Source organism: Medicago sativa, chromosome 8 (genome assembly GCF_051527215.1).
Source record: "Medicago sativa cultivar Bolivia chromosome 8, Bolivia_mono, whole genome shotgun sequence".
Classification (NCBI taxonomy): domain Eukaryota; kingdom Viridiplantae; phylum Streptophyta; class Magnoliopsida; order Fabales; family Fabaceae; genus Medicago; species Medicago sativa.
Window position 1 is genome coordinate 7,627,796 of NC_140756.1, and position 16,694 is coordinate 7,644,489.

The following is a 16,694-nucleotide window of genomic DNA, read 5'->3' on the forward strand; positions in this document are numbered from 1 at the left end:
TATATATATATATATATATATATATATATATATATATATATATATATATATATATATATATATATATATATATATATATATGGGTTATGCTAATACACACCCACCTTAATTTTAAAAGGTGTGTGTTACCATCCTACACCTTGTTGCTTTAGACAATAAGTGCCCTTTTATCTTTCTTCAATTGTGTTTAAATGCATGTCCCTTAAAGTAATTTAGCATATATATATATATATATATATATATATATATATATATATATATATATATATATATATATATATATATATATATATAGGGCATATCAAGTGAGAGGACCTTTTAAAATGAGAGATGAGAGGGCTAAATCTCAACCCTTGATCAAAAGGTTAGCATGGTGTTTAATTATTACAACCGCAGGAGATCAATTAACTCTATTCACCTTCATCCCTTACTGTCGTCCAAATTCAGTTACATTCTACTCCGGCTCAAATATAAGAAAAGATTCTTTTTTAGGTTCATTGAGTAGTTAATGTATCTAGTCTACATTGTAAAACAAATACATTAATTATTCAATGAACCTAAAAAGGAATCTTTTCTTATATTTGAGACGGGAGGAGTAATGTTTATCTTTTATAATTTTTATTGGGATAATAGTTTTTTTTAACATTGTTCATCTTTTAACCATGAAATTCATCGCAAAAACAATGTAAATCAATTAAATTATCCATCCGAAAATGAAACAAATGCAGCAATAGTGAGATCTGAGTTAGTCAATTCTAATTGAAATTAAAAATTTCCAATACCCAATTTGTCATCCTCACGGTTTACGATTAACACCATTTAGAAAGGAAAAAAAACATTGTTCTCATTTTTCTCTCTAATAATATTGAGTTCCTTGCATAAAGTCAAATAACAACAGAAAGTCTCACACGACAAAGGAAAATGGAAGGTCGCACAAGCTGCAGAGTTTGCGACACACACGAAGGACGACAAAAATTTTAAAAACCCATTACCATGGCGGCGATGGCCTCAGATCTACTCCTCTCTCTTTTTAATTCGTATCAACAAAATTTTGAGTTTGTTAGTATATGTGAATTGAAGAGATGCATATTAATTTGTATATCTGGATGAAGGATTCATATCAAAATAGAAAATAGGGACAAAATTTTCCATATTTGAATTAAGCAGAGAGGTTATGAAAGGGAGGCACGTAAAATAAGAGAGAAGAAGTACAGTTTTTTTAAATAAAATTAATCGAAACCGTATATGCAATTGAATGGTGAAACAATTGAGTGAATCATCAACAAACTTGACACCTAACCTCTTCCTGCAAAAGTAAGGGAATTAGAAGCGGTGGAAATAGGATGCTCACTTGGAGAAAGAAGAGAAGGGCACATGGTAAGTCATTTCAACAAATAAACTTCATCCGACCGTTAATATAGATCTAAGGGCTATTATTAAACCCTCTCATCTCTCATTATAAAAGCCCTCTCATTTGATACACCCTCTATATATATATATATATATATATATATATATATATATATATATATATATATATATATGCTAAATTAGTTAAATTTACAATACTATCTTTTCTAGTTTAAGTTTATAAAAAGAGAATTGTATTCAAGGTTGCATATTCATGAGGTTTTCTGTGAAAAAGGGAGAAGTATGGCATACGTTTGTTATCTCCAAAGGTATAGCGACTTGTGTGTTTGTTATCTCCCAAGTCTACATAGAACATTCAACATATATAGAAAGACTAGTAGAGACTTACGTGCTTTAATTTTGTTTGATAGACACAAAAAATATCTATTTACTACCAAAATCATATGGACCAAATTGATTCAGAAGGCTTCCTCGCTACTTTCCTTTCTCCTCTAATCACTGATTCTTCAAATTTAGGGTTTTAACCTAAAAGAAGTCGTGTGGGAAAAAAACGATAATGTGGCATAAAACTTGATCCAGGTCCAAGTCTACACAAAGATTATTCAAATGATAGAAAGACTAATGAATAAGTGCTGGAATTTTTATGGAAACAAACAATAGCTATAATACTATATATATAAACATACTATATGGATCATATTGATTATAAAATATAAACATGGCTTCCTCTCTACTCCTTCCCTTTCTCCTATACTCATTGATTCTTCAATCCATTAGTGTTGTAGCTCAAAGCAAAAGTACTATAGCCATTGGTGATTCTTTTACTGCTGAAACCAGCAACTCTACATGGTTGCTTTCCCCTTCTGGTGACTTTGCATTTGGTTTTCTTCCAATCAAAAACACTGACCTTTTTTTGCTTTCCATTTGGTATGCTAAAATTCCTGACAAAACCGTTGTGTGGTATGCTAATAGAGAAAGTCCTGCACCAGAAGGATCAAAAGTGGAACTCAATGCCGATGATGGGTTGGTGCTAACAGCTCCTAATGGTGTCGGGTTATGGAATACTACTGAGGTACTTAGTGCTAAAGTTTCTCGTGGTGTGTTCAACGATACTGGTAACTTTGTGCTCGAGGGTGCTGGTTGGGAGACTTTCAAGTTTCCTAGTGAAACCTTGTTGCCTTCTCAGTTTCTTCAAAAAGGTGGAAAGCTTTCTTCAAGGCTTAAGGAGTCAAATTTCAGTAAAGGAAGGTTTGAGCTTCTTTTACAAGATGATGGTAATCTTGTTATGCATTCTATTAATTTACCATCCGGTTATGCTAATGAAGAAAACTACTATGCAAGTGAAACTGCGGGAACCGATACATCAAGTGCTGGAACTCGATTGGTCTTTGACAGATCAGGGGACCTGTATGTCTTGAGAGAGAACAATACGAAATACAATGTGTCAGAAGAAGAGAGTACAGTCTCTACCACTCTTTATTATCTTAGAGCAACTCTTAATTTTGATGGTGTGTTCGCAGTTTACAAGCATCCGAAGAATTCAACTGACGGTGAAGGTTGGACCACAGTGTGGTCTCAGCCTGATAATATATGTACTTATGTTGCTAGCAAAGGGAGTGGTGTTTGTGGATATAACAGCTTCTGCAACTTGGGAGTTGATAAGAGACCAACATGTCAGTGTCCAAAACGATACTCTCTGGTTGATCCTGATGATCCACTTGGTAGCTGCAAGCCAGACTTCATACAAGGATGTGCAGAAGATGAACCAAGTAAAAACAGAAATGATCTCTATGAGTTTGAGACTTTGACTGACATTGATTGGCCTATGTCAGATTCTGTGCTTCAAAATCCTTTTACCGAAGAACAATGTAAGAAAGCTTGTATGGATGATTGCTTTTGTTCTGTGGCTATTTTCAGGTTAGGTGATAGTTGTTGGAAGAAGAAGTTCCCACTCTCAAATGGGAAATATGATCCAACTCTTAATGGTGCTAAGGCCTTTTTGAAAGTTAGAATAGGTAATACCTCCATTGGTGTCTTTCCTCCAAATTCAAATTCAACCATTGTGAACAAGATCAATAACAGAGAAACTTTGGTCTTGGTTTGTTCTGTGCTTTTGGGTAGCTCTACTATTCTCAATGTTGTATTGATTGTAGCAATATGTGTTTGTACCTCCTTCATTATTCAGTATAAGAAGAAGCTTAGAAGAGTTAGCAAAAGTGACACTTCTGTTGAAACCAATTTGCGTTGCTTTACTTATGAAGAGCTTGAAGAAGCTACCAATGGATTTGACAAAGAGCTAGGAAGGGGAGCTTTTGGTATTGTTTACGAAGGAGTCATCAACAACAACACAGCTTCCAAAACTCGCGTGGCAGTGAAGAAACTGAACAGTTTTCTGTTGGATCAAGCTCATAAGGAATTCAGGAATGAGCTGAATGTTATTGGTCTCACTCATCACAAGAATTTGGTTCGTTTACTTGGATTTTGCGAGAGTGGAAAGGAAAGACTGCTTGTTTATGAGTACATGAGCAATAGCACTTTGGCAAGTTTTCTTTTCAATGAAGAGAAACAGAAGCCAAGTTGGAAACTAAGGCTAGAACTTGCAATAGGGATAGCTAGAGGACTTGTGTATTTACATGAAGAGTGCATCACTAGGATCATCCATTGTGACATAAAGCCTCAGAACATACTCCTTGATGATTACTTCAATGCAAGAATTTCTGATTTTGGATTAGCCAAGTTGTTGAACATGAATCAAAGCAAAACCAACACTGGCATAAGAGGAACAAAAGGGTATGTTGCACTTGAATGGTTTAAAAACATGCCTATCACAGCTAAGGTTGATGTGTATAGTTATGGTGTAGTGCTACTTGAGATAATTTCATGTAGAAAATGTGTTGAAGAAATGAATGAAGAAGATGAAGACAAAGCTATTTTAACTGACTGGGCTTATGATTGCTACCAAGATGGTGCTGTAGATGCAATGGTTGAGGGTGACAATGAGGCATTGGAGGACAAGGAAAATTTGGAGAAATTGGTTAGGATTGCTATTTGGTGTGTTCAAGAGGATCCATGTCTTAGACCAACCATGAGAAATGTGATACATATGCTTGAAGGTACTGTTGCAGTGCAAGTTCCACCATACCCCTCACCAATTAGTATTCAATATTCTCTAAATTAATAAGTTTGTAAGCAAAGATTGACAACTTGTGCTAATACTTGTTGGGCTCTTTTAAGTGTAACGTAATATTTGCATTTATGTTTGTGTATCAAGATGTGGTTTCCATATTAAGGTAGGTCCCAATATAGAATAAAAATATTTAATTTTTGGGTTATGCTAGCAAGTATCTTGGCACTTGTTAAATATTCAGAAATGAAATAATTGTTAAATTTTATGTGAAAAAGTTGCTTTTTAATTTTTCAATAAGTTGAATACATAATTTTCAAGATAAAATTGCTGCTTTAAGCTTCATATCAAATACTTTAAGACACTTGTTAGCATTTCCCTTAATTTTATTATAAAATAATTATAAAGTAATGTTCATTATAAAGTATTAGTGAAATATTTGAAATGTAATTTGTTATTTTGAAACTTTATGTATAATATTCATTTTTTATAGTATCGTTTATGTGCAAATGTTATACGTCATGTAAGGGACTCATAATATATACTACACAACTTAACAACAATAAAAATATCGTGAGAACCGGTTTTTCCATCTCTGTAAAATTATGGACCCTGATTCAATTGAAAACGACTGTCATGTAAGCACTCAGATCTATGCTTATTTTCAACTCCTCGAATTAAAAAATGAATGACCAAAATAAATATTATGTAAAAAGTGAAGTAAAAAAATTTACACAACTCCAAAAAATACCAACCCGGGTAATTCAAATCATTGGGAGCACTCATGATCTCATCAATTAAAAGCGGCTAATATCAATTGTTGATTAAATAAATCAATGGTTGATATTATAGACATATGTAAAAAAATATTGAGTTTTTTTTTTAAGGAGCAAATCTTGAGTTGTTATAAGTTTTTTTGGTAGTGTGAGTGGTTATAAGTTTTTTTTTTTGGTTATAAGTTGTTATAATATTAATCTTTGATATTTTTTTTACTTTACAAATTACTCAATTTATAGGTCCCTTAAAGACACCGTGTTCTGTCATTTATTTTGCTTAGTTAGATATTAATTTGTGACGGTTATGGTGGAACCATGGAGTATCTTTTCTCACTGTCAAGAAAGCCTTAGCACCATTAAGAGTTGCATCAACTCTCCCATTTGAGAATGGTAAAGTTAAATTCTGGCTTGCAACTGCCAGATGGATCACCAAGAACATTTTGTTCCCATTTAGTAAAGTTAAATTCTTACTCAAAAGAATCTCTGCAAATCAATGCTAATGTGAGTATTTGGAGAGACAAAAAAACTTACTCGTACCGAATCTATGTAACCAAATTCCTCTCTTTTTGCTATGTTTCAACTTTCTAATTTTAACTATCTTTGGTTATAGTTTTACAGGGTTCAAATTTGATGCAATCACATTACTAGTAATAATGTGCTGATTCCAATTTGCCATTCATTCTAGTGAAATTAAGAAACTGAAAGGTTTTTTTTTTTTGGACAAAATTTTAAGAAACAAAATTAAAACAACATATATCCGTAAAAGGGACAAACCAGAAACCAATGTGCCATGAGCATCTTGCCTTCTTGCTGCCACTCCTGCTGCCTCTGGAACGGCGACATCCAGAGGCACTTTGTCCTTTGAAACGGCCAGAGATTGGCATCGAGATGGTAGGATGGGTCACGATGTTGGGGTTGCTGATGTGGTGGTGTTTCTGACTCAGGTTGGGGAGCATGCCCTAATCCTACACGCTCCAGGTTCATTCAATGCCTTGCTCAACAAGCTTGAAATACTTGACATCTATTCCAGCTTGAGTGTAAGGTTGAGCAGGAAATAGAAGTAGCTTGATGTACAAGTTAGCTAGGAGTAGTTGTTAACTAATTGTTTCTCAATACAGTTTTATGAATTAGTTATTAGTTATAATCAGATATAAGTTGGTGCGTTCCACGGATATCTTGAATGTTTAGTTTGTGGAAGAAAAAAAATTAGAGTAAAAATAATTATTAATTATTTATATAGTGAAGTTGTTGACATCATATGAAATTGAAGATAAGAATAAGAAATTTAATACCAATATATATTTCTTATTCTTATCTTCAATTTCATATGATGTCAACAACTTCACTATATAAATAATTAATAATTATTTGAGCAATGCTATTTATCAAGAAAGATTTTATCAAGAAATTGTCCCGAAATTAATGTTAGCCAATAAAATCTCGCCGGCCGAAAATCATGGGGTGGTGGGTGTTATGTATTTTTTTTATAAAACTTTAATAAATAAGATTAAAATCTAAGGGTGATTATTATGCCATGTCATTCTTGAATTCATCAAGAAAATCCATTCTTGATATCTAGCATTTTCCTTAATTAAAACAGTTGCAAGTAAATCGTTGTAGCTTGGTGGAAATTGCCGAGAAAATAGCATGCAACTAGTCTGCAAGGTTTTAATTCAATTGATAAATGTTAAATGTTGATAGAGATTAATTAGAATAGACTGACAGTGTAAAACAATTTTACACTGTCAACCAATTAAAATCACTAAATACACATCAGCTTAATGTTAAAATAGAAAAAAATCAAATGAAATCTTTTTCAATAAATACCTTCTACTCATGTTTTTTTAATTTAGGTATCCGAGGTTGCCATTTCCATATGTGTTATGATACACATCCTTTCATCCTTCCAAAGTTAGTTTGAAGGAGACCGATTTGAAGAAAAAAGAAAATCATGAACATCTCTATCTCCTCCCACACCACCCGCTTCATTACATAACAAAAATATATCTAATGAGAAAACCAAACAAAATCATCAAAAACATTCATCAACAAACACAAATAATTAACCCCTTTTGTTTATTAATTTAGTACCTCCCAACAACCATAGACTAATCAAATTACATTTTTAATTTTTCAAATCGAGCCATTTACAGAAAAAGAAACTTTAAATGTTTTAAAAGTTAAACATTTAATCATGAAGAAAGAAACAATCGAAAAGATAAGCTACATGATTTAGAGGGAGTTAAAAGAAGAAGAGATGAAGAAGAATGAAGATAAGCGTCAAGATAAGCATGCAACTAGACCCCATAACCCTACAATTTTCTTAAATTTCAATTTTACTCGCCATATTTTTAATTAAAATAAAAAACATTCTGGAATTTTTTAAAATTTCTCTCAAGTGTTTTAAAATTACGAGAAATACTTATTTGGGCACAACCTCAAATCAAAAGTATTTAAGCACACATACATGAATGATAAAATTTATAAGAGAAATAATTTAGTCACGTCACTTGATATAATTTCTCTTTTAAATTTTATCAATCATGTGTGTGCGCCTAAATAAATTTTATTTGAGGTTGTGTCTATGCATGCAAAAGTTGCTCTAAAATTACACTATCTCTTATATTACACCCTCCTCCTCTACTTCCCATCCTTGACCATTCTCAATGGGTTCTTAGCAGTTCACAAAAATAGAATTTTATGCAAGGCTTATGCAGGGTTGCATTTTTCTATAGAGGTTTTTATACTTTTGTGATAAAGGGAAGGAAAGTGTATCATACGTTTGTTATTTCCAAAGTATAGCGACTTGTGTGTTGGTTTAGTATGAGTTGACCAAAGTCTACGCAAAGAATATTCAACACATAGAAAGACTAGTACTAGTGACTTACGTGCTTTAAATTTGATGGACACACAAAATATCTATTTACTATCAAAATTATATGGACCAAATTGATTCAGAATCTAGCTAGACAAAGACTTCATCTCCACTTCCCTTTCTAGTCTATTCAACCAAGTAATTATGGTCAAGTGATTTTGATTAGATTATACTTATTTCACGATCAAACTCCGAATTACTGTAATTCTCGTCTCATTTAGAACTGGAGATTTAATACTAAAAAAAGAATTATTCAGATGAATTTCTATTATGTAGGTTTTATGATACATCAATATTTCTTTGTTTTCATATTACCCCTTTTGAATCTATATAACTTAGCTAAGGATCCAAATACTGGATTTTGAAAAGGGAAAACCAATTTAGAGAATGTGACAATAGGAGAACAAGACTATAATTAAACTTACTCTATTGTCAGCAAATGACATTTCTCTAGTATATATCTGAGAGCACAATAAAAATATAGTTCATAATTTTAACCATGCAAACGAAGTCTGCTTTAGAAGAACACAAATCCTTTGTTGAGATTGTATATTATTTTCATTTTTATTTTTATGAAAAATGGAAGTATATCATACGACTGTTATGTCCTGATGTTAAACCAACTTATGACTTATAAGTTGACCGGGTCCAAGTCTACACAAAGATTATTCAACAGACTAATGACTAAGTGATGAAATTTTTATGGACGCAAACAATTGCTATTTTCTATAAAAATCATATGAATTAAATTGAGTATAGAATCTAAACATGGCTTCCACTCTACTTCTTCCCTTTTTTCTCTTCTCACTTATTCTACAATCCATCAGTGTTCTAGCTCAAACCAAAAACACCATAGCCATTGGTGATTCTTTTACTGCTGAAACCAACAACTCTACATGGTTGCTTTCACCTTCTGGTGACTTTGCCTTTGGTTTTCTTCCAATCCAAGACACTGACCTTTTTTTGCTTTCCATTTGGTATGCTAAAATTCCTGACAAAACTGTTGTGTGGTATGCTAATAGAGAAAGTCCTGCACCAAAAGGATCAAAAGTGGAACTCAATGCCGATGATGGGTTGGTGCTAACTTCTCCAAATGGTGTCGGGTTATGGAATACTACTGAGGTACTCAGTGCGAAAGTTTCTCGTGGTGTGTTCAACGATACAGGTAACTTTGTGCTCGAGGGTGCTGGTTGGGATACTTTCAAGTTTCCTAGTGACACCTTGTTGCCTTCTCAGGTACTTCAAAAAGGTGGAAAGCTTTCTCCAAGGCTTAAGGAGTCAAATTTTAGTAAAGGAAGGTTTGAGCTTCTTTTGCAAGATGATGGTAATCTTGTTATGCATTCTATTAATTTACCATCTGGTTATGCTAATGAAAACTACTATGAAAGTGGAACTGTGGGATCCAATACTTCAGGTGCTGGAACTCAATTGGTCTTTGACAGATCAGGGTACTTGTATGTATTGGGAGAGAACGATGAGAAATACAATGTGTCAGAACAAGAGAATAAAGTCTCTACCACTGAATTTTATGTTAGGGCAACTCTTAATTTTGATGGAGTGTTCACACTTTACAAGCATCCAAAGAATTCAACGGAGAGTGATGTTTGGACCATAGTGTGGTCTAAACCTGATAATATATGTGATCATATTGCTAATGGAGGGAGTGGTGTTTGTGGATATAATAGCTTCTGTACTTTGGGAGTTGATAAGAGACCAACATGTCAGTGTCCAAAACGATACTCTCTGGTTGATCCCGATGATCCACTTGGTAGCTGCAAGCCAGACTTCATAGAAGGATGTGAAGAAGATGAACTAAATAAAACAGGAAATGATCTGTATGAGTTTGAGACTTTGACTGACATTGATTGGCCTATGTCAGATTCTGTGCTTCAAAAGCCTTTTACCGAAGAACAATGTAAGAAAGCTTGTATGGAAGATTGCTTTTGTTCTGTGGCTATTTTCAGGTTAGGTGATAGTTGTTGGAAGAAGAAGTTACCGCTCTCAAATGGGAAATATGATCCAACTCTTAATGGTGCTAAGGCCTTTTTGAAAGTTAGAATAGGTAATACCTCCATTGGTGGCTTTCCTCCAAATTCAAATTCAACCATTGTGAACAAGATCAATAACAGAGAAACTTTGGTCTTGGTTGGTTATGTGCTTTTGGGTAGCTCTACTATTCTCAATGTTGTATTGATTGTAGCAATATGTGTCGGTACCTCCTTCATTTTTCAGTACAAGAAGAAGCTTAGAAGAGTTAGCAGAAGTGACACTTCTGTTGAAACCAATTTGCGTTGCTTCACTTATGAAGAGCTTGAAGAAGCTACCAATGGATTTGACAAAGAGCTAGGAAGGGGAGCTTTTGGTATTGTTTACGAAGGAGTCATCAACAACGACACAGCTTCCAAAACTCGCGTGGCAGTGAAAAAGTTAAACAGTTTTCTGTTGGATCAAGCTCATAGGGAATTCAGGAATGAGCTGAATGTTATTGGTCTCACTCATCACAAGAATTTGGTTCGTTTACTTGGATTTTGCGAGAGTGGAAAGGAAAGACTGCTTGTTTATGAGTACATGAGCAATAGCACTTTGGCAAGTTTTCTTTTCAATGAAGAGAAACAGAAGCCAAGTTGGAAACTAAGGCTAGAACTTGCAATAGGGATAGCTAGAGGACTTGTGTATTTACATGAAGAGTGCATCACTAGGATCATCCATTGTGACATAAAGCCTCAGAACATACTCCTTGATGATTACTTCAATGCAAGAATTTCTGATTTTGGATTAGCCAAGTTGTTGAACATGAATCAAAGCAAAACAAACACTGGCATAAGAGGAACAAAAGGGTATGTTGCACTTGAATGGTTTAAAAACATGCCTATCACTGCTAAGGTTGATGTGTATAGTTATGGTGTAGTGCTACTTGAGATAATTTCATGTAGAAAATGTGTTGAAGAAATGGATGAAGAAGATGAAGACAAAGCAATTTTAACTGATTGGGCTTATGATTGCTACAAAGATGGTGATGTAGATGCATTGGTTGAGGGTGACAATGAGGCATTGTTGGACAAGGAAAATTTGGAGAAATTGGTTATGATTGCTATTTGGTGTGTTCAAGAGGATCCATGTCTTAGACCAAACATGAGAAATGTGGTACATATGCTTGAAGGTACTGTTAAAGTGCAAGTTCCACCATACCCCTCACAAATTAGTATCCAATATTCTCTAAGTTAACAAGTTTGTAAGCAAAGATTGGCAAATTGTGCTAATACCTGTTGTGTTGTTTTAAGTTCAATGTAATATTTGCATTTATGTTTGTGTATCAAGCTGGGGTTTCCATATTAAGGTAGGTCCCAATATAGAATAAAAATATTTAAGTTTATTATAAAGCAATTGTAAAGTAATGTTCATTAGTGATATTGTGGTATTTATTCGCAAATGTTATAGTTGTGAGCACCTTTTGTTGTCACTCAACTTATACTACACAACTTAACAACGATAAACTATCGTGAGAACTGGTGTTTTCATCTCTGTAAAATTAATTTTACCCATAAAATTATGGACCCTAATTCAATTTAAAATGATTGTCATGCAGGTACATGATGATCATATGTCACAACATCACTTATATCTCATTTAACATAAGTAGGTAAAAGGATGAACATGTATAATATTGTGAAATATAAGGGCCAAAACAAATAAAAAAATGAATGACGAAAACAAACATTATGTAAAAGGTAAAGAACAAAAATATATTTTACACAACTCCAAAAAATACCAACCCGGGTAAATCAAATCATTGGGAGCACTCATAATCTCATCGATTAGAAGCGGCTAATATCAAACGTCGATTAACCAAATCAATGGTTGATATTATAGACATGTGTATGTGTGTATAGCAAATCTTGAGTGGTTGTAAGTTGCTACAATACTAATCTTTGATTTTATTTTTTTTCACTTTACAAATTATTCAATTTATAGGTCCCTAAAATATACAATGTTCTGTCATTTATTTTGCTTAGTTAGATATTAAATTAACTTTATCCAAAACAAAACAACAATGGAATAAGGTTTGTTCATACAAAGACATAACTTATTTAAAGCCACAACTTGATACAAGACATACATTCAAATTTTATTGTTGACTTTAAACAACAAAACAAGGACCAGCATCTAACACCTGCTAACCAACTTATTTAGAGAATATTTAATACTAATTTGTGACAGGTATGGTGGAACTATGGGAGGCATTATCTTTTCTCACTTTCAAGAAAGCCTTAGCACCATTAAGAGTTGCATCAACTCTCCCATTTGAAAGTGGCAACTTCTTCTTCCAACAACTATCACCTAACCTGAAAATAGCCACAGAACACAAACAATCATCCATACAAGATTTCCTACACTGCTCTTCAGTAAAAGGCCTTTGAAGCACATAATCTGATAGAGGCCAATCAGTGTCAATCAAAATCTCAAACTCATAGAGATCATTTCTCTTTTTACTTGGATCATCTTCTGCACATCCTTGGATGAAATCTGGCTTGCAGCTTCCATATGGATCATTAGGATCAATCAGTGAGTAATGTTTTGGACACTGACATTTTGGTCTCTTATCAACTCCCAAAGTGCAGAAGCTATTATATCCACAAACACCACTACCTGCACTAACAGTATAAGTACATATATTAAAGGGCTTAGACCATACTGTGGTCCAACCTTCACTCTTAGTTGAACTCTTAGGATGCTTGTAAAGTGTGAACACTCCATCAAAATTAAGAGTTGCTCTAAGATAAAATTGTGTGGTCGAGACGTTACTCTCTTCTTCAAACACATTATATTTCTCATTGTTCTCTCCTAAAACATACAAGTACCCTGACTTGTCAAAGACCAATTGAGCTCCAGCACTTGATGTACTGGATTTAACAGTATTACTTTCAAAGTAGTTTTCATTAACATAACCAGATGGTAAATTAATAGAATGCATAACAAGATTACCATCACTTTGTAAAACAAGTTCAAACCTTCCTTTACTGAAATCTGTCTCCTTAAGCCTTGAAGAAAGATTTCTTCCTTTATCCACAACTTGAGAAGGCAATAAGGTGTCACTAGGAAACTTGAAAGTCTCCCACAGACTGTTGAATTTACCATCCTGAAGCACAAAGTTGCCAGTGTCATTCAACACACCGTGAGAAACTTTAACATTGAGTCCTTCAGTATTCCATAACCTGACACCATTTGGAGAAGTTAGCACCAACCCATCATTAGCAGTGAGTTCCACTTTTGATCCTTTTGGTGCAGGAGTGTCTCCATTAGCATACCACACAACAGTTTTCTCAGAAATTTTGGGATACCAAATTGAAAGCAAAAAAAGATTAGTGTCTTTGAGTGGAAGAAAACCAAAGGCAAAGTCACCAGAAGGTGAAAGCAACCATGGAGATGTGCTGGCTTGTGCAGTAAAAGAATCACCAATGGCTATGGTACTTTTGGTTTGAGCTACAACACAGATGGATTGCAAAATCAGTGAGTAGAGGAGAAAGGGAAGCAAAGAAGAAGCCATGTATAGAATGTGGAATCAATTTGATCCCTATGATTTTTATAGGAAATAAATATCTCTTGTTTCCATCAAAATTAAAGCACTGAGCCATTAGTCTTCCAATTTGGTCCATATGATTTATAGATATTTTTTTGTGTCCATCAAAATTAAAGCACTTAGTCCTTATAGTCAACTCATACTAAATCAACAAACAAGGTGGCTTAAATTTGGAGATAACAAACGTATGAAAACTTTCCCTTTTTCATAGAAAATTAAAATAAAAATACATTACAATTTTGACCATGGACTTGTGTAAAGTGGACTTTCAGGACAGTTTTTTTCTTTCAGTTATATATTTATTATTTTTTCTAAACAAGAATATTATTATAAATTATAGTAGGTTACAGAAAAGAATATTTATCTAATTTAGTAAAGTTAATTTCTCACTCTCAAAAGAATCTCTGCAAATTGAAGTTGATGTTAGTATCGGAGAGACTAAATACTTACTCATACTGAATCCAGGTAACCACATCTAAAGTTCCTGTCTATTTGTTATCAACTTTTTAACTATCTTAGGTTATAGTTTTACAGGGTTCAAGTTGGATGCCATCACATTACTAGAGTAACAAAGGCTGATTTGTTGATTATTGAATACGTTTTCAGGTGTGTCATGTTTGTACACATGCAAATTTTTCAGTGTAATTGAACTAAAACAATTATTCTATGTATGAAGTGCTTCCATGCCTAATTACCTATGTATGAAGCGCAGGAAAGGTACTCTACCGTTCACTAATTTTGTCTGTTAGATCAATCAAAACATTGAGATGATTCGATGTGGCGATTCTAGTGATTTTAAGGAACAGTACTAAAATAACATATATGATAATATCTGTAAAAGGGACAAACCAGAGACTCACCCTGTCGTCTTGGAGCCACTCCAGCTGCCTCCGGCCATTTTCGTACCAATGATGCCAACCTTCTTTGCCACACCGCCCGGCGCCGGCCACCGTATACCTAAAACCATCCTCACCTCTTCTTCTGTCATGTTCATTTTTCTTATTTCAAGTAGAACTTGTTGTACTACTCCATCTGAATTTCCTTCGGTTTCCACCTATTTACTTTTGTCGTCCATGAATTTGGAACAACTTGCATGATCTCCGAGAAAATAACAGACTAGTTGTTTCAATATAATTACACATATTATCATGTTTAGATCACACTATGATCCAACCTTCACTCTCAGTTGAACTCTTTGGATGCTTGTAAAGTGTAAACACCCCGTCAAAATTAAGAGTTGCTCTAAGTTAAAAATGTGTGTTTGAAACTTTACTCTCTTTTTCTAACACATTGTATTTCTCATTGTTCTCTCCCAAGACCTATGAAGCACCGACATAGACATGGACACCGCACCGACACGTTGACACAGATAATAATTTGAGAAAATGAATTAATTGAATGTAATAACATGTGCCGGTGTCGTGTCGGGGACTGACACGTGTCGGACACCGGACATGCCTTAGATCATAGGTGTCGGTGCTATAGAGCCCAAGACATACAAGTACCCTGATCTGTCAAAGACTAATTGAGTTCCAGAACTGGATCCACAGTTTTACACTTTCATAGTAGTTTTCATTTTCATTAACATAACCAAATGTTAAATTAACAAAAAACATAACAAGATTACCATCATTTTGTAGAAGGATCTCACACCTTCCTTTACTGAAATTAGTCTCTTTAAGCCTTTCAACAACCTGAGAAGGCAAGAAGGCGTCACTAGAAAACTTGAAAGTCTCCCAAAGACTGTTAAGTTCACCATCCTCAAGCACAGAGTTTCCAATGTCATTGAACACACCACAAGAAACTCTATCACCAAGTCCCTCAGGGTTCCATAGCATGTCACCATTTGGAGAAGCTAGCACCAGCCCATCATTGGCAGTGAGTTTCTCAGAAATGTTTGCATACCAAATGGAAAGCAAAAAAACATGGTATCTTCTAGTAGAAGAAAACCTAACGAAAAGTTACTAGAAGATGAAAACAACCGTGAAAAGGAGTTGGTTTGTGCAGTAAAAGAATCACCGATGGCTATAGTACTTTTGGTTTGAGCTACAACACTGATGGATTGAAAAATCAGTGAGTAGAGGAGAAGGGGAAGTAGAGAGGAAGCCATGTTTAGATTATAGAACCAATTCGGTCCATATGATTCATAGTAAATAGATATTGTTTGTGTCATCAAAATTAAAGCACTTAGTCACTAGTCTTTTTTGTATCCTTGTGTAGACTTGGTCAACTCATACTAAACCAAATAACCAACACACAAGTTGGTATGCTTTGGAGTTTGTAGATAACAAACGTATGATACACTTACCTTTTTTTTTTAAATAAAAATATATTACAATTTTGACATGTATTTGTGTTCTTCTAAAGTGGACTTTACACAGTAAAAAAAAATCAGCTATATTTTTTTTCTTTCTAAACAAGATTAAAAACTGTAGTAGTATCCGAACAAATATTGTTCTCATTTAGTAAAGTTAAATTCTAACTCAAAAGAATCTCATTTAAAACAACATAAATCCGTAAAAGGGACAAACCAGAAACCAATGCGCGGTGAGTCATCTTGCCTTCTTGCTGCCACTCCTGCTGCCTTTGGATGTCGTCGTTCCAACGCTGCCAACAGCCGTCCATCCCCTACGCCACTGGCCATCTTCACCACTTTGTCCTTTTTCTAATTTCAAGTATAACTTGCTGCACTACTCCATCTGAATTTTGTTCTGCTTCCACCTATTTACTTTTGTCTTTCATGAATTTAGAACAATCTCATTAAGTTTAAGAGATAAATTTCTTTTAAGTGAATTTGAAACATCTTGCTGCAACAAAGTTGGATGATATCCAAGAGAATAACAGAATAATTGCTTCAAGGTTGAAGGAGAAGAAATTCACCATTTCTAAGCTATTGATCTCCAAATGTTGTCAACATGATTAAATTAGTACCATTTGGGGTAAGTGAAGCACAACTTGATCACTCAATGT

The 16,694-nt window shown here is 34.1% G+C and overlaps 2 protein-coding genes and 2 pseudogenes across 3 annotated transcripts; 2 read left to right on the forward strand and 2 right to left on the reverse strand.

Moving 5' to 3' along the window:
• Positions 1 to 1,787: 1,787 nt before the first annotated feature.
• On the forward strand, positions 1,788 to 4,657 carry LOC146896598 (G-type lectin S-receptor-like serine/threonine-protein kinase RLK1). Its single transcript, XM_085737627.1, has one exon. It carries the CDS (start codon positions 2,090 to 2,092, stop codon positions 4,547 to 4,549), a length of 2,460 nt encoding a protein of 819 aa, XP_085593753.1. The 5' UTR covers positions 1,788 to 2,089; the 3' UTR covers positions 4,550 to 4,657.
• Positions 4,658 to 8,903: 4,246 nt separating this feature from the next.
• Positions 8,904 to 11,576, forward strand: LOC146896599 (G-type lectin S-receptor-like serine/threonine-protein kinase RLK1). The gene has a single exon (XM_085737628.1). The coding sequence runs from the start codon at positions 8,915 to 8,917 to the stop codon at positions 11,369 to 11,371; it is 2,457 nt and encodes an 818-aa protein (XP_085593754.1). The 5' UTR covers positions 8,904 to 8,914; the 3' UTR covers positions 11,372 to 11,576.
• A 632-nt stretch (positions 11,577 to 12,208) lies between these two features.
• LOC146896600 (G-type lectin S-receptor-like serine/threonine-protein kinase RLK1 pseudogene) lies at positions 12,209 to 14,543 on the reverse strand (annotated as a pseudogene). Its single transcript, XR_015023448.1, has one exon. The product of XR_015023448.1 is annotated as a G-type lectin S-receptor-like serine/threonine-protein kinase RLK1 pseudogene (transcript).
• A 474-nt stretch (positions 14,544 to 15,017) lies between these two features.
• LOC146896601 (G-type lectin S-receptor-like serine/threonine-protein kinase RLK1) lies at positions 15,018 to 15,875 on the reverse strand (annotated as a pseudogene).
• Between the last annotated feature and the right edge of the window lie 819 nt (positions 15,876 to 16,694).